The sequence below is a fragment of the Amborella trichopoda genome, chromosome 4, assembly GCF_054954075.1.
Source record: "Amborella trichopoda isolate Santa Cruz 75 chromosome 4, AtrichopodaSantaCruz75HAP2 v2.0, whole genome shotgun sequence".
Classification (NCBI taxonomy): Eukaryota; Viridiplantae; Streptophyta; class Magnoliopsida; order Amborellales; family Amborellaceae; genus Amborella; species Amborella trichopoda.
In genome coordinates, this window is record NC_142339.1 from 54,973,307 (window position 1) to 54,998,860 (window position 25,554).

Here is a 25,554-nt window from a genome sequence, read left to right on the forward strand (position 1 = left end):
GGATGAGGATTTTGTTTAGGGGAAGAGAAGCATAAATTTCCTTTTGGATAGAATGCTATCCCTGTGGAAAGCTCCTCCTAAGTTTTAATGTTTGCCATCATTAAATTTCTCAAGGACTGGGATTTATTTTTAACCTTTTTACAAAACGTGTAAAACATTAAACGGTTCAACTCTCAAGGGCATTTGGATAAATTTCCCAATAAAAGAAGAAGATGAGTTGTGTTACACTAAAAAACGTCAATATTGCCACATTTCAAACATAATGGAGCACTATTACTGTAACATAATGGAGCACTATTTTACATTAATGAATGTACCTTCAAATCTTGAATCATGCTTTATATGTAGGACACAAAGCATCAACTTGATGTGATAAAGTGATACTCTTTTTAAAAAAAGTAAAGGCAAAAAGGCTTAAACGGCAGCAGCCAGTGGTGTGCCAGCCTTGAGCCTAGAGGAACCATACAAGGTCTCTTCAAAGCGAATGATCTCATTTTTAGACCCATAAGCAACTTGTGTTCTCTCATCAAGAGTGCTGATCACTTTGTCTAAGACTGATTGTTTGCCATCACTGCTATATCCTCCAGCTTTCTCCACTAGGAGCCCTAGGGGAGCCACCTCAAACAGGAGCCTAAGCTTGGCCTTTGCTGATGGGGATGTCACATTTGTGAATATGCCCTTTTCCTTCACTATGATCTGAAAAAGCAAAATGATTTTAAGTTTCAATAGAAAATGTTTATACATAGATATGATCTTGTATTGCATTTATCATGGTTAGGGGTGATAACCAGCCGGGCCGGGCCGGGCAAACCCTGAAAAAAATGATATGGGACCTGGACCTGAATTCGTTATACCAAAAAATATAGTGTGAGACCTGGACCTGAATAGTATTCAATTCCTAGATTTGAAGCTAGATCCAATCCATTAGGTTCAATTTTTGGACTCATATTTGGATCCAAACCCCTCGGGGTCTGAGTCCATTGACACCCCTAATCATGATCTATCAATTGAACCCAATGTAACCCAACCCCCCCCTCCCCTCCCTCCCTCTCTCTCTCTCTCTCATGCATGTGTAATGATATAAAGGAGGGGGCAAATGCAAACCTGGTTGACATCAGGCACCATGCCTCCAGTGTAACGCAACGTGTATTTCTCTTTAACATAGTAATCAATCAACTGTCAAGAATGAATGAACACAACACAACACCAGTTAAAAAGATGTATTGGGCAATTGGTTAGAGATTCAATAGGATATCGTACCAGAATAATATTAGTCGTGCTTTCTATAGATTTGGATGTATTACATTAAGCAGTTTGTTGTATTTTCTAAAAATTCGGATTATCTCAATCTCGACAGTCTTGGAATTATTGTAAACAAGTGTATATATACCATATTGCACTACTCAATAGAAAATACGATTCTCCAAAATTGAACAAGATGATTAAGTTAGAGATCACTATGTTATAATTATAGGCAAAGTTTATGAAAGTGGGTGTTTGTTTTGGAGGACCACAATTAGTCCACCCTGTCATTTTCCACCATCCTCTGTTACTGTAATTGTGGTAACTGGTGCTCGATCATCCCCGCCAGAGCAACAGTTTTTTTTTATTTTAAATAAATTAGAGGACTGCAATTGTGGGTTTCACCTGGAATCGTATTGGGAAATTGTTCTACAGTACAGAAAGGGAGGTGAAGGATTGCAGTTTCTGCGCCATCATACATACCTATAAAACTATAAGATTTCTACAAGTATGTAATGGTTAACACCAAGATCCATCTTTCCCCCATTTACCCATAGGTTGTCAAAAGTTGTCTTATCTTGCATATACCTTGGCATAGTCGGGATTGTCAGAAGTTGCCCTTAAATTCCCTGGAGAGAACATTTTCCCTTCCCCAATCTCTGTGGTGTCTTTTACATGCTGCCATTTACCTACACATGTACACAGAAGCAATTAGAAAAGGCTAAATTTCCATGGACGAAACATTCGTGGGTCTAGTGGTATGAGTTCCCATCATAAGAAAAAATCGAGAAAAAAAAAAAAAATGTAAAAAAGGGAAGGTGAACAAAAAAAATCGTGTCAAAACTTTTTTCCAACTAATTAGGATCGGTCATACGAATTCTGATATGTCATTCTACTCTATTAAAAATCATACCTTCAATAACATTAAATTTGAAGTTTGGTAAACGTTCCTGGGATCCAAGTAAAATAGGCACTCTATTCCCACCTACAATTGTTTTAGGAAGAAAGCACCTTGTTTGGAGCTCAAGGCCCACAATTAAGACCCAAGGCTAAAATCCAATCTCAATCACCTAAAATATAAAGGGTGCGGTTTGTATAGAGCCTAGGCTCTAAACAATCAAATTAGAGCCTACCTTCAAATAGTGTTGAGAAATGTGGTTTCAATAGTGAAAATCTTTGCGATAGCCTTAAAATATATTTTCATATTTATTTGTAAAACTTAAACCTTCAAAATAGTATAGATCGACATATCTATGAAAACTTGAAAATATTGAAATTGATGGTCCAAAAAAGCTATACAAAATACACTATTTCCAAAACTTGAAATTCGTTTTTTTTTCTCATGTCCATGCATCTTGATATCGAGATGATCAATTTGAAGATGTTTGGGTATCAAAACAACCACTTTTACTAAAAATCTTGAGGTAGGCTCAAATTTGATTGTTTAGAGCTTCGGCTCTATATAAACTTTTTCCAAATATAAAAGGAAAAGGGAAAAGTTTATATAAGTTTGCAACTTTAAAATGTAGAATCATATATGCACCTCAAAAATCTATCAAAAATGTTATTTTAATTTTGAAAAACCTTCTAATTGATCATCTCGATATCGAGATGTATGAAAAAAAAATAAGAGTTTTTGAATCCCGAAAAAAATGTATCGTGCAACATATTATCTAGACCGTTCATTTTCAAGATTGTCATATGTTTATAGATCTACTTGATTTTAACCATTTTTGGAATTTAAAATTTCCCAATTAGATATGAAAAAAGATTTTAAGATAATCCCGACAACAAAAATAGAAGTTATGATAAATTTGGAGGTGCGGATTGTTTAAGGTTGCAAGGGGACCCAAAGGAAAATGAAGTTATTTTTTGAGTAAACAATTCTATGTACCTTCATCTAGCAACAAGAATTCATGGGTGCCAGGCAGATCCTTGAGGGCAAGAACATAGGTGGTGCGTGGACCATAGATACCCATGGCGGCCGCAACTTGGTCCCCTCCTGTGACCCCTGTAAGCTTATCTCCAGGCCACACCCCAAAGATCGTACCAACTGTGAAGTTGGTATCGACAATGCTCGAGCCGTCTAGGGGATCAAATGCCACACTGAATCCACCTGTGAACAAAAATGCATTCATTAATGGGCAGACAATAAGCTTTATGACAATTGATTGACTAATTATTTAGGAAAGATGGTGGGTTGAAAACAGAGTAAACCCATGAAGCATCCACAACAATGTTTACTGGTTATTTCCATAGGAGATGGGAGAAGATAGCTTTCCGCTTTAGAAATTTAAATATTTTGAAATTTTGTTTACACTTACTCCTTGGAATTTTGCTATAATAACGCCTAAAATCCCTCATTTCCTCTTCTTAAAATAATGCATAATTGTGTGCTGCCTAAAAATAATAATTTAATATTTGGAATTTAAACACTAGTATCCGTGTCATTATTAGTATCACGAGACTCAACCTAGTCGAGCTGCCCTCAGTTTTATGTACAACTAGAGGCACATAAAAGGATTTTTAAAAAATCCCAAAAATTTGTAGAAATATGGGATTATTGTATAAATTTTTATATATAATTTGGAATTTTGGCAAAGATTTGTGACTTTTATTTTGCCATAATCCCTTTTTTTTTTTTGGGGATTTTTTAAATAAACCCAAGTATAAATCAATTTTTTAAAATCAATATTTCTATACTTTTTAAAGCTTATTTATATTTTCTTTAAGGTTGTTTTTCACTTCATTTGACTTTTACGATCATTATTTATTTTTTATTATTCTAGGACTTTTGGCCCTTCAAGTCGGACTCTATGAGGCACTCAACTCGTGCCAGGTACTTAACCCGCCTCAGGCAAATGCTGAGCACCTAACCTAAGGTGGGTTTCTAAACAATGTAACATAAGTACACAGTTGATCACATATCCGTTGGAAATGTGGCCTATCAGGTCCTTTTACCACGAGAATTTATTTTTTAATAATGGTACAAAAGCCATGTTACATAGTATATGTGAAATCACATGCGGTTGATATGAGGCTATATACTAGGATCAATTTTAGAGCTTTTATAGGATGTTACACTATAGGGAAAATCATGTCATTGGACGGAAAACCCAGTAATGTTTTGGATCTTTGTAAGAATTTATTATTATTATTATAGATGTACAAAATTATTTAATTTTTAAATATCTTTTATCGAATTGTAGGAATACATGGATGATATCCTATTATGTGAGTCATTAGTGCACTAATGACAGATTTAGCTCATTGCATAGGATTAAAAGTTTTGTAACAACTTGTTAATCCTAATTAGCTGTACTTAAGGGAATTAAGACAGAAGTAATATTTGGATCTAAACTTCTAAAGACCATCAATGTGAGAGTTATAAAATATGGTTCTCTATATATAAAGAGGTTAACCTCTCAAATAAAAGATTTAGAGAAGAATATAGAATGAGATTCATCAAAGAGGATTCCCAAGGTTGCCTATCACCAGATGGTTTGGTCAATATGATTTAACACGGAACCTTGAGTCCTTCGTTGGATTTGCAAGGAACCTTGAGTCCCTCGTGCGATTTAAAGATAGATCCGAATAAGTTGTTTCTTGATTTTATTTTTTATTTTTTATTGGGTCTAACAATACCTTCAACGGGTCCTCCCATGTCTTGAAGCTCTGGGACTTCTTCGGAGCATGCGTACTTGCAGAAGTGAGAGTATCTCAATGCCTTTCACACAAGGAACATGTAAACATAACTCATTCTTAGCATCTCTCTCTCTCTCTCAATAATTAGAAGTAATTTAGTTACATCATAAAGAGTAAAGAGAGAAGAGGGAACAGAGAGAGTTAATGGGTACCTCAAAGAGGAGTTGATTGGCAAGAATATCAACTGCGAGTTGTTCATCGCCAAAGGAGTTGACACAGGCAGTTCCACCACAAGAGGCCGTCCTCACTTTGAAGGATATGGTCCTCAATGCCTCTCCCATGCTCACTAAAAGCCTTATCAGGTTCTTGTCGGGGGTTGCCTTAGTCAGAAACTCCTCCTGCCCATTACCATTGTTCACAAAACTCAGCCGGTCAAATTGGAATTGGCCAATCCGGTTTTGGAGGTCTAACGGGATATTCTTTAAAAAAATTTCAAATTATTTTTTATAAAATTTTAAAAAATAAGGGATTTATTATAATGTACTTATGAAAGTTTTTTTATCATTTTGGCAGAAAGATTAAAAAAAAAAAAAAATTTGTCATGAATAATTATTTTTATATTTTCTCATTTTTTAAATTTTTTTTTTAAAAGACCCCAAATCACAAATCGATATTTTAATCTAATTTTTTACTACTTTTAAACTTCACATGGAATATGCTTTTCATATTTTTTTTTGGATTTATATTCTTCTCTTTTTTTTTTAACACTTCCTAGACCCGTCGAGCTGCCTGGTTGAGGCGGCTTGTTTACCGGATACTCGGACCCGGTTCTTGATCACTTTTTGAGGCCATTTCGATTTTTCGAACTCTCTTTATTGCCAAAAACTAAAATCAATTCAGACATTTTAGAAAGAGAGAGAGCAATTAAGCCGAAAGCCTAGAGGGAGATACCAAGCTGTCTCCGATCTCGCATCTTGTGATTGTAGAAGAAGATTTGCCGGCGCCGACCTTTGCTGTTCTTCTCGACTGTGATTTTGGTGATAATCGAAGCGACTCCCCGTAGATTGCGCTACACTTCGAGCTCTATAAATAAAACCTCCAGTTACTCTATACATTAAAATTCCAATCACTCTAGAGAAGAGCTCAATACAAAACTTGTTTCTGAGGAGCACACAAACACTGAAGAAATCCCGAGTTACAGAGAGAGAAAGAGAGAGGGAGAGTTTTTTACTTGAGAGTTGATGAATCGTGACAGAGAGGGAGTAGAAGAAGGCCTCGAAGTGTGAGGAACCAGAGTCCCACAAGTGTAAGTCAATACGCCAGTCTCCATTTCTGCAAAACCAAACTCTTCTCTCTTCTTCTTCTGCTCTCTTTTTGCTTACACTGTGAGCTTGGAGCTGGAGCCTGGAGCCTGAGGGCCTCACACCAATTAGGAGGAGTGCAAGAGATAAGTGGAAGTAATCACTCTGGCCCGTGCTCGTGACACGTGGCACTACGAGTGGATAGCAATGAATTCTGGCCGTTTATTTGTGTGGCGGGATGGGGAGTCACCGGCAATATCCGGTATGCAGCAAGTATGAAGCGCTTCACACGTGTTTTGTGACAGGTGAAAGCCGGTGGATGTCAACTGAAAGGGGGTGCTTGCATGTATGTTCTATGACGTGAAAATCCAACGGCTACTGTATTCGACTGACAAAACTACAAAATACTGTTTTAAATTGCAAAATTAATTACCTATGGATCTTGAGGTGAAACACCATGAGAAGGAAATGTACACGATAAGATGACTTTCTTTTCTTCCTTTTTTTTAACTGGACATGGAGTCCAAGATAAAATTTATTGCCACACTCTCAAAATTCATATTATTCCTTCTTGTACTAATAGTTTTATAGTATATCCCCAGTAAAAATTGCTCTTTTTCAATTATTTTTTTAGATATTTTAATGGGGAATGAGTCTCTAAATATGTTTAGAATGAAACTCAAAACGACATATTATGATGCCCTACCACCCTAACCACCTAGCCTAGCTCCATTTTCCAATTATGTGATTGAGCATTTGGTGCGTTAGGACCCATGCATTTCTCGAGGGATTCAGGTTCTGAAATATATTCCAAATCAACGTAAATCAAGGGGTCTGGAGCTCCAAAAACAATGAAAATCTAATAAATCTTTGAAGAATTAAAATAAACAATTAACAAAATGACATAAATTGTTTCATGGCATTAGGGAAAAAAAAAAACTTGAAGACTACACTTTCTATGCAATTTACCCAACCTAACTTTCTCTATCACTTTTTTTTTCCCAAAATACACTTTCTATGCAATTAACCCCCAACTAAAATACACTTTCTATGCAAATAACACCCAACTAAAAAAAAAACCCTAAACTACCCTTCATTACTTGTATCTTACCCACTCCTCTCTCTCCTCTATCCCCAAAATAGGGCTCGGTAAATGCAGTACGACAGTAAAAATTCTGGAGTTACAGCGATCCGATAATTACAAAAGGGGGTCCGGTAGTAAATGTTACTGGATTTCACCAAAATAGGGCTCTGGCAATATGTAAGTGCAACCTGGCAGTAAATATTTTGGAGTTACAGCGATCCAGCCGTTGCAAAGGGCGGTCTGACAGTAGATGTTACTGGATTCCAGGGCTCTGGTACTATGTAAAAGGCGGTCCGGTAGTAGTCAGTTTCGAGTCCGGTAGTTGTCTTAGGGTAGTTCGGCACTTAAATTTCTTGAATAATGGGTCCGACGATGTGATGGTTTGCCCCCGGCAATGTGGTACTGGGTCTAAATGTCAACATCAAATCTGGCCAAAATCATTTTTGTGTACAAGAAAGACATTTCTGTCTAAAAAAATGAAAATTTTCCTTTGAGGGTATTTGCATAGAAAGTTTGTTTTGAAGAAAAAAGTGACAAAAAAAATTAAGTTGAAGGTAACTTACATAAAAAGTATGGTCTTTTTTTTTTTTTTTACTTTTCAAATTCATGATCCCTTTATTTTACTTTTCAAATTCATCAATCATGATCATGGTGGGTAGCATTCCAGATCGACAGACCTGGGTAAAAAAAAATTTGATCCAAAAGGGCGAACTCCCTGCATCCCCACACGCACCAGGAGCCCACCCCTATACTAAATATCAATGTTCATAATTAAAGATGTCAGCACCCACAAGACGGCAACCAAAGTCAACTTGTATATGCGTACCAATCTTCATCTGAAGCCTGATTTCCACCGCCCACGATCGAATTCGTAACAAGGATTGAGGCATGCTTCGTTACACTCTTACTGTGCATATCTGTGCATACTAGGTTCTAAGTCGTCTTGTATTTTTTAATAATTTTTTATTGAGGGTATCACCTTTAATAGAACATAATGATATACCAGAATCATGTAGTCAATCCAAAATAATTCGAAAAAGACTCTAACGATGATAATGTTGATGATATTTTTCCATAATTCTAAGGTATACATATGCATCCCATTATAATAGAATTTTACAAAATTTACATTGACCTGGTTTTAGCATCCCTCGATAGGAAACATGCCAATCTCATTGTTGGGGCATCAAAAGATAATTCAAACATCAAACTCTCTTATACAAATTCCTTTTAAGCACATAAATTTAAATTCATGTTATAAAGAGAGCTCAAAATTTAATTGATATTTGTTGAAATCAGGTTATTATTGCCATATCGGTTAGTTTTGCCGCCAATGTTTTGGCCACTTTCCACTTTTAACTAGCCAAAAGATCTAATTTTGATCTAGTTAAAGTTCGTGCCATTTAGCTTACCTGCCCACCAAGCAATCTTTCACAAATCGAACTGGAATTCAACATGTCTACATAAGCATTGTGAAAAAATTTAGAAGGCATAATAATCCATTAAATCTGAAACAGAATAATTAAACTGGTTATTAAAAACATTACAAATTTCAAAAGAAGGTTGCTCTGAATTTATAAACCAGTTAGTTACAACCAATAAGCAATGATAATATAAATCTCATTAAAATTGATCATTCTCTCTCCAGAGTCAAGACAGCAGCAGCTTCTCTCACCAAATTTTATCTCAAATGGTTACATATTCAGAGACAAGTAGATGATTTGTGAAGAAACAGAGTCACAGGAAAATCCCCAAACCGAATACTTTATGCTTCAAAAGCTCTACATAACACGCAGATGAAATGTTACAGTTTTCATCAAGTTCTTAACAAAAATAAAACAAATAAAGAATGATTATTAATAATAACAACATTAAGGCCCCATCCTGTGGCTGGATTCTTCTGATGGCTTTACTGTAAGCTCAAGGAGTAACCGACTATGGCTTTTGTGCTGATTTACAATGTCAGATACACAGGTAAAGAACATTCTTCTCCACTAATGATACAGACAATTACATGATATTCCTTTTATGATATATGACAAAATCGCATACCAAGATTCATGGTATTTATTTATTTGACCATTGAAACTCAATCTCCAAATTTCGAGAAACACCAGTTTTGCTCTCAGGTAGCAAGGTGTATTCTCCTGCAACTGATCCCAGCATGACCACCCGATCAATTTGAATTGTTACCTTTCCGAACGAGCTCTGCCATTGAATGAAATAAGAGGGTCAGTCAGGTGGAGTTGGACATATTTTATTGTTAACTATGCACGTTTCACTTTTCCCATGTTCTTTTAACTAATTTTTCAGTTTCTTTTTTGTTAAGAAGGAATGGAATCAGAAGGGTAAAGGAAAAATATGCATGGTTTATCAGTCATTTACCTTCCCAAATTTGCTCTTATTCTTGCAAGAGATGTGGAGCTTTTGGCCTTTTGGGGGACTGTCAAATGCCCAGGCAAAGCCTTCATCCCATTCAGGAGTAGGACCAGTTGAGACAACCTGAACAATATGAAATGAACCAGTTGGTGATATAACAAATAGATGAGAGTTGCTTGAGTAAACTCTTCAAAGAGGATGAGGAAAAAAAAAAGCAGGTGACATGATGAGCAATTTCTCGAACATAACAAAAACACTTTCAGACACATGAGAGCTATTGGTATACCCTCGTAACACAGGAGCTGGTTCAAAATAAAGCATAAAAAAGAAACCGAAATTCAATTACAAAAAGGAAACCAGATAAATAATTGAGCTCACCAACAGCAAACCAAAACAAAAAAAACAAAACGAAATGTGAGGAGTCTGTAGTCCTTACCTTAGTTTGCCTGGGTGGTGTGTTTCCAAGAGTGATCTTGCAATAGACGCTAGGGTTCCCCACAGATTGCTTTAAATTATTTCCACGCTTTATGATAACCAATAAAGTACCAGGCAAACACTGCAACAGAAGCTCAGCCTTCTCTTGAAACCGAGGTGGACCAGACTGGATCAAATATTGAAGCAATGGAATGGCTTCAGCTGCAGCCACTGCTTGAGCCTTGCTAACTTCAGCAGGGCAAGCAGACCATGCTTGCCTCAGTAGGTGAAGGGAGTCTAGGGCGGCTTCTTGAGTCACCTCAGTACCAGTTTTGAGAGCAGTGACTAAATGGGGTATGCATAGAGTTGCAGGCTCTGTGGCTCTGAGCCTTGGAAAGTTGCCAAGAAGTGCATTTAGAGCCTTTAAGTACTCCTCACTCACAGTACCAGTGGCCCATAACTCTTTCTCGATAGCAGCTGCACCGTCAAAAAACAAATTTAGCTCTCACTAATGTAAATATTAAAGTTGGTTTCATGCTTGGATCTGTGTAAAAACAGAATACCAAGCATACTCATTAATATATAATAGATTTTAGGGGATAAGATACTATCGTACCACGCATGGAATGTGTGTATGCCATATCGTACAAAGCCAGGGCATCCAATTTCAATGATGAATTTTAGCTAGAAGATTCTGATTTCTTCTCAGAAATTGACATAAGGGCCCCTTGGCTAACGGTTAAAAGAACTCTGACAACTGCCATTGATCTTCAAAGGGTGAAGCCTATAACTGAATTTGATGGGTACTCAAATTTGATGCCTACACCATCTAGTTGGGAACTGTTCTAAGTGGGGACGTTTTATCTCACATGCATAACCAATATGACATGATTATGCAAAAGTTCCAAATGGCAGTAGCATATATCACAAATCGAAATGCTATGGTAAATCTGTAGCAACATATGGTGTAAAGGTGATCAATGAAACAAACATGTGCAGGAGATACTGGAACAAACCAAGACATAGATGGAACCGTCAATTCATACATCATAAGAATTAGATATTAGCCACCACAGAAAGAGATCGATATGAACATAAAGAACCAACTATACATCAAATATACACAAAGTAATGAGGCATACTTATAAAAGTGGAGTAACAAATAAATAAGGAAGTTTACCAGTTATAGCCCTCACTGTTTCGCTGGATGCATACTCTTGGATTGTATTAGTAGAGAACAGAAGTTTTATAAAAGTTGCAGCCTGAACTGCTGTATCCGGATCACAGGTACCAATAAGGTCAAGCACAACTTGTATTCCACCAGCTTCTGCAACAGCTCTCTTATTAGAACGACTGTACATAACAAGGTTTTGTAAGGCACAGATAGCCACCACTTTCATCTCTTCTGTGGGTTGATCTTCAAGAATATTCACAAGCGCTCGGCATGCAGATACAGCATCATTTGTTCGAGCAAGACCCTCATTTTGGAAGATATCACCAAGAGCAAGAGATGCTAAAAGTCTTGCCTGCTGATTTTGGGTTTGTGGATCAAGTAAATATTGGGACAATGGAGCAATCGCAGCTTTTGTAGATTTCATTTCTCTTATCTTCATATTGTTTAACAGAGCTTCAAGAAGTCTTGCTGCTGTTTCCTCGCATTGATGACACCTAAGAAGTTCTAAAAGGGTCTCTGTGGCACCACTTTCAGCCATGGCCTCAGCACTTGTAGCATCGTCGCTCTCCAACACAAGCAGGGAATTCAATGCACCAATAATGGTAGTCTCAGTTCCAGAGCGAAGCATCCTTACCAACACAGCAACAGGCACCTCCAAATCATTTTGAGAGCTAAATTGCAAAATGCTAGCCAAAACAGAAGCAGCAGATTCCCACAAAGCATGAGGTAATGGGGGGTCAGCCTGCAAAATCACTTTGGATAGCTCACTGACTCCACCTTCTTTTGCAACCTCATTCGGCCATGTTAGAGCAATGCAAACAAGAGCCTTTATAGCCCTCTGCTGCAAAGCATGTGAGCCAGTTCCAAGAACCTGAATCAAAGGCGCAATTGCTAGCTGTGTTATAGGATCCTTCTGTAGATGCTCTTCCAAGAGAAGATGAGAGAGAAGCTCAGCTGCTAATTGTTGTACTGCTTGAGAAGGAGACTCTAACAAAATGATTAGTGGTTCTATGGCTTGGTGAGGTGTCAGCCTATAATCAGCTCGGCAGTTAGGATGCTCCAATATATTCACAAGAACCTGCAAAATACTGTGTTGGCCTTCAGGGCTAATATCTGGCCTCGTCAACAAAAGGAAGAGGGGCTCCACCACTTTACCTGCAGAAGGTCCCCTTGCAATGGTTGTATTGTTTGTTAATATTCGAAGCAATTCAGCTATCATAGCACAGAGAAAATCAGGTGCTTCATGGAGAATATCAAGTATGTTCTCAATTACTCCTGCTTTAACCATCTCTAGTTTACAAGCCGGCCTGTCTTTTCCCAACTTCACCAAAGCTCTCGATACAGATTCATGCAGAGTGTAGTTCTTGCCAAAAAGAAGACCAACAAGGGGAATAACAGCCCCATGTGCAGCAACAAGCTCGGCTAATTGTTCGTCATCCAATAGCCTATCAAGGGCTCGAACAACAGCAAGCTGAGCAGGGCTAAACTCTTCAACAAGGAGAGAGACCAAAGGTTCGACACAACGAGCAGCCGCAAGGGTAGACCTGATTCTCGTATTTCCAAAGAGAACACAGCACAATTCAGCAGCATCTCCCTTGAGCTCCATTGAACAGTTGGAAGAAAGAATGCGACAAAGAACATCCACTGCATTCATCTCGACATCAGCAACGGCGAGAGCCCTTGAAGGGCTCTCATGTAACAATCTTACGAGTGCAGCTATGGCAGCATGTTGCTCCCTTTCTAATCCAGTGTTAAGAATCTCAACCAGTGGTTGAACCGCTTGTCTAGCTGTTTCACTTATCCTAATATGATCAGAGGAAAAGAGGCTCTCCAAAGCTTTGGCCGCACTGTACCTTGAGGTCCTTGCACCTAGACGAAGGACAGCAATGAGTTGATTTACAGCTCCAAGTGAAGATTCATGCTTCCTTATTTCTGCACTGCTGAATAGAATCCCTAATAAATCAGTTGCCGCTTCCTCAGTTGCGTCTTGTGGACCCAATGAAAGATATTTTGTCAAGGCCTCTAAAGCCCCAGCTTCAACCATTACGAGCTTGTTTGATGGGCAGTCTTTTGAAAGCTGGGTTAGAAGGCCAAGTGCTAAGAAAGGCGCACCAGGCCTATCTGGAATTGGTTTCAGCAAATCAACAAGGGCAGGTATGGCTTTCCGAGAAGTTGCACCCATTCTGATATCATCAACTCTGAACAATCTTTCGAGGGCAACTTGCTCAGGATTCCGCACCAGTAAGAACTCCTCTGATAGGAATAGAAGGTTAGAGATATCAGCGTCAGCACATCCAAGTAAGGGAATGAGCCCACCTGCAGCCCCAGAATTGGCAACAGCGAGAAGAGTCCCTCTGCTACCATTGCAGACCAAACTGCAAAATGCTTGAGCAGCGAAGTAACGGTTAGCTGACTCCTCGGACCTCAAGAGACTTGCAAGAACAGGGATGGCTCGCATGGTTGCATGTGCTCGTATGATATCTCTATCTTGGAAAAGAATGGCAAGAAGTAGAGCACATACCCATGAACTCTCATCTTCTTTAGAATCAGTCTGCAGAAAGATAATTTGAACAATGGTATGAGGCTTAAGATTAATAATAAGCAATAAATTGTTAAGAAGACATTCAAGGCCATTGACTAACCGCAAAAAAATAAATCGATGAACAGGAAAGGGAATACTATATAAACTCAGTTATTAAAGTTTTGCATTTACTTATTTGATCCTATATCCCTCATATCCAGACTATTGAATAGAGTTTAAGCTAGATCCAATAACACCCCTTAACAAAACAACTCAAAAAAACACAGTAAAAGTTAAATATGGTTCAGATTAGTACCTGAATAACTTGGGACAAATACTTTGAGATCTTATCAGTAAGAACTTCAACTGCTCCAGTCTCCATAATGGCAACTTTACTTTTGTTGTCATGGCAAGCGAGTATAGCAAGCAACCATATGGCCACAGTGCCCCCAAAAATTACACTAGTATCCATCTCAGATTGGATGTTTCCATTTTGTGGCGCCCTTGCACCCCTGTAAATACAAATGTCTTTTGATTTACTTTCATGATCCCCAGCATTCCAATAAGTATGTGAATGCTCTGCATCCAGCATTTCGACAAGTGACTTAATCAGATAAAAGCATAAGTTTGATTCATTGAGGGCATCCACTGCTTTTTGGTGGTGCTCTTTGGCGGCACAAATAAGGAGAGCAGTTCCCCCAACTTTCACTTCTGCGCTTTTTGAGTCAACCACTCTTCTTGTAATCGCAGCAATACAACCTTCAGTGCTCGCTATCAAATCCCCCAAAACAACCGGTTGGTCTTTGCAAAGTCTTGACAAGATTTCTATCGCTTTGTCTTGTAAAGTAGGAGTTCCATTAGAGACAGAGCAAACCAAGGGAATCATAGTGTGAGGGTTTTCACCCAAAACCGCCCATGCAGGTTTGCTATATCCAGTGGATCCTTTGCTCCTAGATAACAAAACAAGGGCCTCAAGCACTTCAGATGAGGCAGCATCATTAATCTTAGATGATGATAAAAGGTTCACAAGTGCAAGCACTGTTCCAGCACGGTGCACAATATCAGAGTGTGTGTCATCAACAATCCCACAGTGCAGGAGACGAGCAATAGCAGCAGCAGCATGGGTTTTCCCATCCATTGTGCCATCATGTAGAACTCTTGTGATGGGTAGAACTATCTCTTCAGCAACCACATTATCAGAGATCTCATTATCCAAGAAAAGGTTAGCCAGAGCTCGAATTGCTTGCTCTGCCACCTCCAAAACTTCAGACTTAGCAAGAACAACCAAAGTGGCCAGAGCATCTTTAGCAACAGCTGCTACTTCCTTGTTTTCTCTTATGGACCGAAAAATTGCAGCCAGGCATCTAGAAGATGCCGTCGTTATTTGTTCTGATTCAATGCCCAAGAGCTTCATAGTTGACCAAAGGGCCTTAACAGCAACATTACTTTCCCTAAGATCCTTCCTAAGATTGAAGAGTTCGGCAAGTACTGATGCTGATTTTGCCTGAGTTTCTTCCCTTGTAGAGCTCAATATCTTTATCATTGTTTCAATTGCATCATTGGCAGCACTACCTTCATGCAATATATCAGTGATGGGAGCAACAGAAAGAAGGCTTTTCAGAGCATCCAAAACATAAACTTTTGATTCAGGTAGGTCACTGGTGAGTAATGCGGTGAGTTGGCTTATGGTCCCAGTATCTGATTTATGGATTAAATGGTTTAGGGTTTTTGCTGCAATTTCTTTTCCATTTGGGCTTCCATTTTTTAACAGCCATAACAGAGCAGGTACAGCATCAGCACTTTCAACACAAGCTCGGATATCTTCACTGTGATTGCAGAGATTTCCAAGGATTGTAGCTGAATCTTCCTTTGCTTTTGCCGATCCTGTTTCTAGGATCTGAACTAAAGGAGGTATTCCTCCAGCCGCTGTAATGGCCCATTTACTTTCATCATTTTCATTGGATAAAAGGCAAAGCAAAGCCACAGCACACTCTTGCTGTTGCTCTGAAGAAAGCCCAAGAAGAGAAATCAACAGCTGAATACCCTCGCGACCTTGGAGTGCATGCCATAGACTGCCTTCATTGCTGCAAAGAATCAATAAGGATCTAACCAGCTCATCTTGGACCTCATTTGTTGCCATGGTTACAAGACCAACAAGCAAGCGTTTGGCATCTGAATGCTTAAGAAATTTTGATAGAATGGTATTTCCATACAAGCTAGCAAGTGCTTCTATTGTGCGTTCTTGCAAGAGAAATGGCAATTTGGGCTTGAACTGCTTAACCAACACCTGTTCTATAAGCAATGGATCCGAGGCTCTAGTAAAATCAGCTTGGTAATCATAGATCATTAGGGCAGAGGCTAATGCCCCCAATGTATCAGCAACTTGGGCAGGTGAAGTGCATGATTGAAGACTTTCTCCAAGGCTGGAGATTACGTAGGACAAACCACCTGATATATTGGCCAGAGCACACATTGCATTCTCTTGCAAGGCTTGTGCATATTCCCCTTGCATAAACTCCTTTGACGGAGCTATTGTTGCATTTATCAAAGCAGGGATACCATTACAATTAGCAATCTCCCGCCTTGCTTCTTTACACTGTGCAGAAAGAGCCTTTAAAGCACCAGCAGCTTCTGCTCGAACAGACACTTCATTACCAGGGGAAATTAGTTTAAGAAGTTGTTTAGTTGCATCTGCTTCCAAAACCCTAGGGCAAACAGATGCCAATTCCATCATCATAGTTGCTAGAAGAAAACACACATTTGCTTGAGTGGTTGACTGTCCATTAACAAGCAGCTTCACTAATATATCAACTGCCCCTGCTTGTACAGTTGCTGGCCAAAATCCTTCAGTGCAAGTAGACAAGTTCTTCAATGCTCCAGTTAAGAGACTATCAACAGAGTTTTCAATGTGAAGACCTGGTTGTAATTGCTCCCAAAGAACAGGCACTACACCTTCAGTTGAGAAGATCTTTGACCCAACATGGTCCTTAGCACCACCTTGAGAGACTGCATAGATAGCTTTAGCAGCTGCAACTTGACCTTCCTTTGATGAGGACTTCAGAAGACCTAGTAATGGTGGGATACATCCTCCGAGTAATACTTTTACCCTTAGCTCATCTTCCTTGCAAAGAGAGCCTAAAACAGTAGCAGCAAGTATCTTTACCCCAAGTGATCCTGATCTGAGAATGGAAACAAGTATTGGAACTGCTTGGGAGTGAGACCCAACCGCACTAAAAGCATTGTCTCGGGTATCGATAAGGTCCAACAATTGTCTCAAAGCATTTTCCTTTTCCTGAGCATTTGAAGCACCCCGACGCAACTGCTCAATGCATTGGGCCACGCTGGCTAGTGTCCCATCTGGGTCCTCCATACTACTTTGGCGATCCCTGTAGATAAATTAAATTCATGTTAGACGGTTCTTAAAAAAGTTATCCTTGGACAGATTGTATTTCCTACAAAGGAGTTCCAACTATATGCTCATGCTGTGCAAGTAACGTAACAATTAATGCTCAAAAAGTTTAGCCCGAGATAATCAATTCAATGCTGAAATAAGTACAGGCTTAATTCTTGGAGTAAGAGGAGCAGATATAATCCTAGAATAAGCAAAAAAGTCTGAAAATCTTATAATCAAGTTACACATAATTGTTGCAGACAGTTCCACTTTAATTCAATGAATCTATGAATAGTAGCTACCAAGTTTTGCAGTGTTCATACTTCATTGGAAAAGTTCCAACAAACAAAACAGTCCTACATTTCTGACCATTCTGTATTATACAAATTCCTATTCCATTATAATGCTACTGATGACTTATCTAATAGCACGAACATGGCATGTTGTTGCAAAACATAGAAAAACATTCATTACTAGTCAAAAAGGACAAAGCATGGAAAAGTATGAGAAAATAAATTAGAAAACATTGCATAACTATATAGAAAACAGAATACTAACAAAAAATTATTGAAATGTTAGAAAGTAAGAAAATTGTGACAAAATTTTGACATCGTTGTAATGCTTCTATCCTTGGAGGTCTAATGTATGAGAAAAACTAGAACTGATTGAATTGCCCAGCATCCACATTCAAACCAGGTACAGATAGACTAATTCCAGTCATTAACATAAAGGGCCACTTCAATAGGAGCAATCTTTTTATTTTGACAAGTAGTTATATAAGTACAATTCTCTTCTAGCCTTTTAAAACCAGATGACGTGTTTAATTTGAAACCATAGGATATTCAAGATGACTTAGCCGACCCAAATAGTTGGGACAAGACTCTCTGATGATGGTTATGAGGATATTCAAGATGACTTCATGTATACCTTGGTGACTACAAAACTACTTTCTCTTTTTTTTCTGTTTTGGGCAATTGATGAAAAGATAAGTGAAAAGTTTATTTTTTGCAACTAGAAGTTTGGTGAAAAGAATATTGGATAGATGAAATAACATATACTGGAAATATAATTACCATGTAGATTTTTTGGGATGAGACAGTATCATACAGCATATCAGGAATATTCATTGATGATTGCATTGAAATGCATTCAAAACATACCTTGAGCTGATCTTCACTGAAGAACGTGGAGTTGGAGGCTCCGAGTCCGGGAGTTTTGATTCAACGCGCTTTTCCTGTAATTATGCACATAAAGAAAACACTTATATACATAATCTATATACACCATGCAGACTACTGTAATAGAGGCTGCTATTTGCAATTATAGCAAATGGATGTTCAATAGTCATTGTTATATCCATATACAGGAATTTGAAAAAAAAAAAAAAAGATATATTACCAGTGTTCCAAAAAATGCCGGGCGGCGTCAAAGCGGCCGCCCAGAACCTGGGCGCCCTAGGTTCAAAAGGGGGCAAGAGGTGTCCAATAATCTTGTTTTAGGTCCAGATTTTGTATAAAAAATACATATTCATGCATTTTTTATAACTCAAACAAAAGAAAACACCAAAAATACCCCACCCAATAGGTATTTTTGCACCTAGGCAAGCGTTGTCCCTTGGACGCCCGCTTAGGTATCCTGGGCACCCATCTAGGCGGGGTACTAGGAGGGCGCTTAGGGTCCCTGGGCACTCTCCCTAGGCGAGTGCCCATGGACAATCCGCCTAGTTGGTCCACCCAGGCCTAAACGGACGCCTAGGCATGGGTGGACCGCTTTTTCAATCAATGCATGTAATAAACAAGAAAGTAAAAAAATTGATGTGGTAGCCATGTCTACAGCTGTTTTGATGGAGTCTATAGTGTGAGACCTGGTTCAACACTCCAAATTTGTCCCTTATTACAAGGAACATTAGTTACACAGATTCAGAATTATCAGATTTCATCAAAGCATCACAGAATGGAAACTATCTAACTATTACTCTCAAGTATGCACATAATACCAAGTTTTAAAACAAATAGAACTAACCAATTCGAGAGAAGCATACCAGATCATTTGACCCATGGGCATTGCCATTCCCATTCCCAAATCGCCAAGCTAGTGTTGTTGCCATCTTTGTTGAATTTTAAGCAATTTGACCACTGGACCTCTCAACAAATTTTCTGCTTTTTATTGGGGATGAGCTTCCTCAATGGAAGACCAACCAACGACTCCAAGCCTAACTCCACTTCGAAATCAGGACATTATTTACTTGATATCATAAACTCACTGCTCCTCCTATCCCTCGTTCAACTCCAAAACATGTATTAAGCACAAAGTCTGCAAAGCTATTGTTGCTTTCTTGAATGTTCAATGACAGGACCTCTAACTTTTAATCCATTGAGAATAAATCTGCAGATTCAAAAAACTGACAGTTTTTCAGATTATGTCAATTTAGGCATCATGTTCCAGCTCCACTGAATACAAAATTGTCATATCAAAGCCAGCTAGTTGGAAGAATGCAATATGCATGCCAAATTGTCAATAGTAAAACACCCATGGACACTTACTCCTGCAAGAGAGGGAGAAAGAAGTGGGGGGGGGAAGAGAGAGAGAGAGACAGAGAGAGAGAGAGAGAGCCAGGGAAGGAGAGAGAAGTGAGAGGGGAGAGAGAGAGAGAGAGAGAGAGAGAGAGGGAAGGAGGGAGGGATGGAGGAATATCTCACATGCAGGAGGAAAGGATGTCTCAGATGCATCTCTAATACACAATGTCTCTCAGATGCATCTCTAATACACAATGTGAATTGTGCGACATGACATGTAGATAAGGATCAATTATATGTTCCTTGTCAAGGGAATACAGCATGTGTATCCACTCTGGATCAATTATATGTTCCTTATCAAGGGAATACAGAATGATTTTGCTAAATGACAGTTGAAGCAGGAACTTATAGGTGTAACAGTTACATCAGAGTGAAATAGGTCTATTCACCTTCAAACCAAAACAAGAGTGCTTTGCATTGTGGTAGGGATTAATGGAAACTAGCGAACTCAGAACTATGAACGAATGATTAAAAAATTAAAACAGAAAAAAGTAATATCCATCACAATGCAAACCATCACTTGTAGTAAAATTAGAACACAAAAACTAGTGAGTCATCTAAATGGCAAGAGATTACAAAATCAAAGCATACAAATATTTTACAACTATAGGTTAGCATGGTTTGCAGGAACAGATTCAAAGTCCGAAGTCTAGACATACACCTCATTCAAAATGGATGTCACATCAAGGACCAAAGGTTACAAAAAAAATTTAATGGTAATCTTAATTAAAGATTTATTTTGGAATGAGAACCAGATCACACAGAAAATGACCTCAATATGAACCGAATTGATCCCAATTCAAGACAAAAGTGTACCAAAATAACAGTGTGATGAACAGTGTACGAGAATAACAGTGTGATGGAAGCCAGTTCCAAAAAGACATAAAGGGATCGCCATTAGATGATAATATCTAAAAAATAACTAGAGACTCGCCATTAGATGATAATATCTAGAAAAGAACTAGATCAACCACTCCGCCATTAGAACACAGTGTTAGGAAACATGGATTTGTAAAGAATGTCGAATTCAATCACAGAGTTTAGTAATTCCTTAAATAAGGTTAAAAGCTCTAGCCTTGCATTGCCAGACTATCCATTTAACATGGTGTAACCAACCCATTTCTAATCAAAAGCATATAGAGCAACAAAATCTCAAATGGAGCCACATAAAGGACTAATTCTCGGAATATAAACCAGATCAATGGGTCTGCACCTAAATCTAGGAAAATCATATGAAACTGGACCAAGTCCAAAGTATTTTGAGGCAGAACATAAAATAATTGTGAAAAAATTGAGCATTCATTGTAATCAACAACATTGAGGACTAATTTCCACAAGAATCAGGTGAGATTTTACCTCAAAGAAGAGTACTGGAAGAGATAACCACATCAATCGCTTAAAATTTTAGGTTCCAAATTTATCTGCAAATAAGGCCAAAAAATATCCATTTCAACACAAAAAATTGAAGAATTGAACTGCATTTAAAATGAGTTTCCAGAAAATAAACCAGATCGACTAATTACATTGCTACGCTTCAAAAACATTCTGAAATTAACAAAATCGAGCTAGTTGGGACCTGAACTGTACATAACTCTTGAAAAAAAACGAGTTTCAACTGTAATCAACAGTCTTCAAGACAAATTTCCAGAAAAGTCCAGGGATTTGACCACAAATAAGATCATTCTCCAATAAACATTTCAGATCAATTGTCCAGCCCGGCATTCCAAAATTCTCAATTAAGTAGTGAACAGTAGATAAGCAGTCCACTTCAGTAAAAAATACACAAAAAAACCAAAAAGCTACAAAATTGAGCAGCATTTTAAGTTAATTTCGAAAATATAACGAGATCGAGACTTCCATTTCTCAAACCACAAGAACTTTCTGAATCAAAAAATAATCCTAGCTACTTGAACACTGAACTGCGCGGAACGATGGAGAAACAAATAAATTTATCTATTCTGATGGAGACTATAAAAGATCAGGATAACCAGATCCGTGGCATTAAAGCTCTGAGAAAAAAAGTTCTCAAGTTGATTCCTTACCTATAAGAAACCATTGACACAAAGAATTCGAGCTTTATACGCACACACTGTCGACAAATATAGCGGCTCGTCACTGTAACAAGCGACTTGGCCGGATAACCTCCTGACTTGACCGGAAAATCACCTGCCCTCGCCAGAAAACCGCCTAACTCGGCCGGGATTTGGTTCGACGGTCTTCATCGGCTTAGCGGCAAGCACCGGAAATCGCCGCTCCATCGATGCCGCGATCCTTAAATAATGGTGGATACTTCAGACCAGCCGACAAAATATAAATCTCTCTCTCTCATCTCTCTCTCTCTCCCCTTCCAATACTCTCTCTCTTAACACTCGACTCTCTCACTCTCTCTCTTTTCTCTCTCTCTAGCTTTGATTCTCGTGGCTTCGAAGAGCTGGCATACATTGGCCGATTAAGATTAACCAAAAAATGCATATTTGCATGCTTAACCAGTGGCATCGAATAATTGATCGCAACTTTGCCCAATCCTTTACTGTAAATGACATGAGCACCCTGTTAAAGCTCGAACTAGTAGTTTAAAAAAAATATTAAATACATCTAGTAGTAGTTTAACATCATAAAACGTCAGATATCAAATCCTAGGGCTGAGATTTTTTTTGTCTTTTTTTAATTATATGACAGCAATTGGATTCAGAGCTGCCTTAGGTTGTCTAATTAAAGTTGGGCAGAGAGAATGTTAAGAATGTCACATTCAAAAAAATAAATAAAATAAATAAATAATATATATATATATATATATATATATATATATATATATATATATATATATGTATATCAAGATTGTCATTTTCACTAGTAGTCTTTTACTATTTTGATCTACAACATATGTGTTGGTGGTTTTGATGAAAGATGCTTGGACAAAGCTCGATATAATGGTCCTATCTCGTTCTTTCTCCATGCAAATGTTTGCCTCTTTCTATTTATCTCTCTTTCACCCAAAATAGTCAAATGTGGTCTCTTGTGTTCATGATAATACTTTGGGTTAGCGCGCTTTTAGAGTAAACTTGGTTTTGTAAGCCATCAAGCTTATACTACTGTACATGCCTGATGGTTAAAATTTAATAATCTGAATTGTTTGCATTACCCAACACGAATATTGGTATATTTGTTTTTTCTTATTTTACATATTACTATTTTAAATATTTTTTACTATATGTGTAAGTCTCGTGTACCTCTTCGCCCAATTAAAATCTAAAAGGATTTATAGAAAAAATAAAAAAATGAAAAGCTGCCCATACATGTTGACAGTGGGATATGCTCAGATTGAATCTAACACATCTGGCATGCAATATCCTCACAATTTCCCTTTTAAAAATAACAAGGAAGATGAAATATTCCATGTGGTTATTTTTCAAAGTTTGTTAATTAACAAATGAATCAAACTTTGCTATCTATTAAATACTCGGTAAAAAAATATGGGTTTACGTCCTAAAATTTGCTCTCTAATTAACTAGTTCCTCATGGTTATTTTTCAAAGTTTGTTAATTAACAATGATACATTAAACTTTTTTTCTTTAAAAAAAAAAAGGGCTTACGTATTTAAATTACGCTCTCTAATTTACTATTAGAAAGTTGAAAACTATAAATGATGGTGAATTGCTTGAAAAAAGGAGTGATTTGGCACTTGCAAATTGATTATGGTGTTTGGGATACAAAAATATAAGGGCTTTTTAGTCATTTATCCGTATTTTAGTGCGTAATCCGATTGGCTACAGTGGTCTGCTAGATGCTCTAGTAGGCGAAGCTACTGGCTTAGACTATCCAAAAAGTCCCAACTATACCCCCAAAGTTTAAAGAAATAACCAGTATACCCTTATTCCGAATGATCATAAGGGTGTGGCTTGCATAAGGTTCTAACTTTAAACAATCAAATTAAGGTGCACCCCAAACTTTCTCATGTGATAAATTTTTATGATATTATGAGAATCTATATCGATCTCTATTTATAAACTTTTAAATTTTAAAAATGATTCAAATCAAATGGATCTATAAATATAAAAATCTTGAAAATTGATTGTCCAGATACTATGTTGTATGATGTACTATTTTTAAGTGCAATGTTTCTTTATATGGCGCAATGATTTCTTGCTGGGCAAGTCATGAGATTCAATTTTCTTAAGTGATTAAAAAATTGCCCCTTAATCAATGGTTGACAAGTCACATTCTTGCTAGGCTTCAACTCGGTTCAAATTAACTTGCCTGGTTCCGTCAGAAAACTGTATGATTATTTCAAATAGAATTGTCTAATTCCCACCTGTTTTCTTTTTGTTCATTCATATATTATTTTTAAAATTAAAAATGTAATTTAAATTTTTTGATCAATTCGCACATCGAATAATCAAACTAATACTTCTTGGATCGATGATCCAGATTGGTCTAGTGGGTGACTGGTCAGATTTCAAAACACTACATTTAATATTTTAATTAATTAGGGTAGCAAAGGTGCCAAATTCAAGATCCAACATATTATAGCAAAATCAAATCAAATCAAGGGATTATCTAGGCGATATATCACATTAATTAATTTATATGTTTACTTTTTTTCTACTGGTGCATTATATCTTTGACCGTTTATGTAATAATTTTGAACATTTTAAACCTTGAATCTAGAGGTGTCATGATGGTAATTCTAAATGTGGAAAACAAGGTTAATTTGCCCCATGTGTGGGCCTCCATCATGTCCACTTGTTTGCTATGATAATTATGGTCTATTGGCATGTATACCTTTGTCATATGTCATAGTTTAATACGATCTCACGAAATAACAAAGTACCCAAATAATCACAAAGGGTGAAATGATAATTCTATGGTAATGTTAACAGAGGGGAAAATAATGAAAATTTGAACTGTATATAATAGGATTGGTTGAATAAAAGGGGAAACTTAATGTACTTCTCCACCCATATATGTTTTTTCTACATCCCCTATTTCCTAGCCATCTGATCTAAATGGATGGTTGGGATGGCTTCAGCCAAATATCACAAGTGAGGCACTGACCGTATGACCTAGATCCGACACCTAATAGTATTTTAATTTTAATTTTTCTATGAATCATATGAATATAAAATTTGGCATGTGTCATCATCTCCCTGGGATACTCCTAAAATTAATCATTTTATGTTATCATTAATTTATTGTATTTTTACAAGTGTGAGTTTAATAGAGGTTTGGATGACCCAAGATTGGTGTCAAAATGTTTTGTAGAAAAATTAAAAGTAAAACAATGTAGAGGTGTGAAATTATGGTTATAGAGCCATCACAGCCATCCATTAGATCGTGCCATAAGATGTGGGAGTTAAGAAAAATATAGATGGGTGGGGCTTTAAGGGAAAGGTTTATATACTTCCCCTACAACATATAAGATCTATGCTTCCCCTACCATCCAACCATCCAATTTTGATCCAGAGAGCCACTCACTGTTTGATCTTTAATCCAACGTCACAAAGTATTTTATTTTTAGTTTTTTTTATACAAAATGTATGAATATGAAATTTAGTACGTGTCATATTCTCATTGGGGCGCACTTATAAAAATTATTAAAAATAATTTTTCAATAAAATATAATGACCACAATACCCCTTAAAAATTTCAGGGATATTTTGGTCATTGTATTTTATTGAAAATATTTTTTTTCTATTTTTTGCTAGAGTGAGTTTAATAGGGGATTGGATGTCCAAATTTAGTGTCAAAATAGTTTATAGAAAATAAAAATAAAAATAAAATAGTGTAGAGATGCGACATTGTGATTAGAGCAAATTTTGCCTTCCAT

General features: G+C 37.4%; 2 protein-coding genes across 4 annotated transcripts; both read right to left on the reverse strand.

Annotated features, from left to right (window-relative positions):
• Positions 1-251: 251 nt before the first annotated feature.
• On the reverse strand, positions 252-6,311 carry SBPASE (sedoheptulose-bisphosphatase). The gene is made up of 8 exons (XM_006826945.4): positions 6,119-6,311; positions 5,839-5,970; positions 5,100-5,285; positions 4,888-4,969; positions 3,137-3,358; positions 1,831-1,931; positions 1,105-1,176; positions 252-696 (listed from the first exon to the last, which is right to left on the reverse strand). The coding sequence occupies exons 1-8, from the start codon at positions 6,215-6,217 to the stop codon at positions 415-417; spliced, it is 1,176 nt and encodes a 391-aa protein (XP_006827008.1). The 5' UTR covers positions 6,218-6,311; the 3' UTR covers positions 252-414.
• A 2,562-nt stretch (positions 6,312-8,873) lies between these two features.
• On the reverse strand, positions 8,874-22,191 carry CSI1 (binding protein). Of its 3 annotated transcripts, none has more exons than XM_006826946.4 (9): positions 21,770-22,191; positions 21,084-21,148; positions 19,193-19,536; positions 18,312-18,385; positions 14,077-17,146; positions 11,246-13,790; positions 10,088-10,542; positions 9,658-9,774; positions 8,874-9,480 (listed from the first exon to the last, which is right to left on the reverse strand). In XM_006826946.4, the coding sequence occupies exons 3-9, from the start codon at positions 19,256-19,258 to the stop codon at positions 9,340-9,342; spliced, it is 6,468 nt and encodes a 2,155-aa protein (XP_006827009.2). In that variant the 5' UTR covers positions 19,259-19,536; positions 21,084-21,148; positions 21,770-22,191; the 3' UTR covers positions 8,874-9,339. The 3 variants fall into 3 exon arrangements, with proteins under 3 accessions (XP_006827009.2, XP_020519185.2, XP_088721891.1); XM_020663526.2 differs by having other exon boundaries at positions 19,193-19,552; positions 21,770-22,176; XM_088865765.1 differs by lacking the exon at positions 21,084-21,148.
• Positions 22,192-25,554: the final 3,363 nt, after the last annotated feature.

Coding starts and splice junctions, on each gene's coding strand:
- SBPASE (XM_006826945.4), bottom strand. CDS start 6,217: ATGGAGACTGGCGTATTGACTTACACTTGTGGGACTCTGGTTCCTCAC. Junction 5,286..5,838: donor GCGAGATCGGAGACAGCTTG/GTATCTCCCTCT, acceptor GGTAATGGGCAG/GAGGAGTTTCTGACTAAGGC. Junction 1,177..1,830: donor ACAATCCCGACTATGCCAAG/GTATATGCAAGA, acceptor CATTCTTGACAG/TTGATTGATTACTATGTTAA.
- CSI1 (XM_088865765.1), bottom strand. CDS start 19,258: ATGGCAACAACACTAGCTTGGCGATTTGGGAATGGGAATGGCAATGCC. Junction 18,386..19,192: donor CCCATGGGTCAAATGATCTG/GTATGCTTCTCT, acceptor GCATAATTACAG/GAAAAGCGCGTTGAATCAAA. Junction 17,147..18,311: donor TCAGTGAAGATCAGCTCAAG/GTATGTTTTGAA, acceptor ATTTATCTACAG/GGATCGCCAAAGTAGTATGG.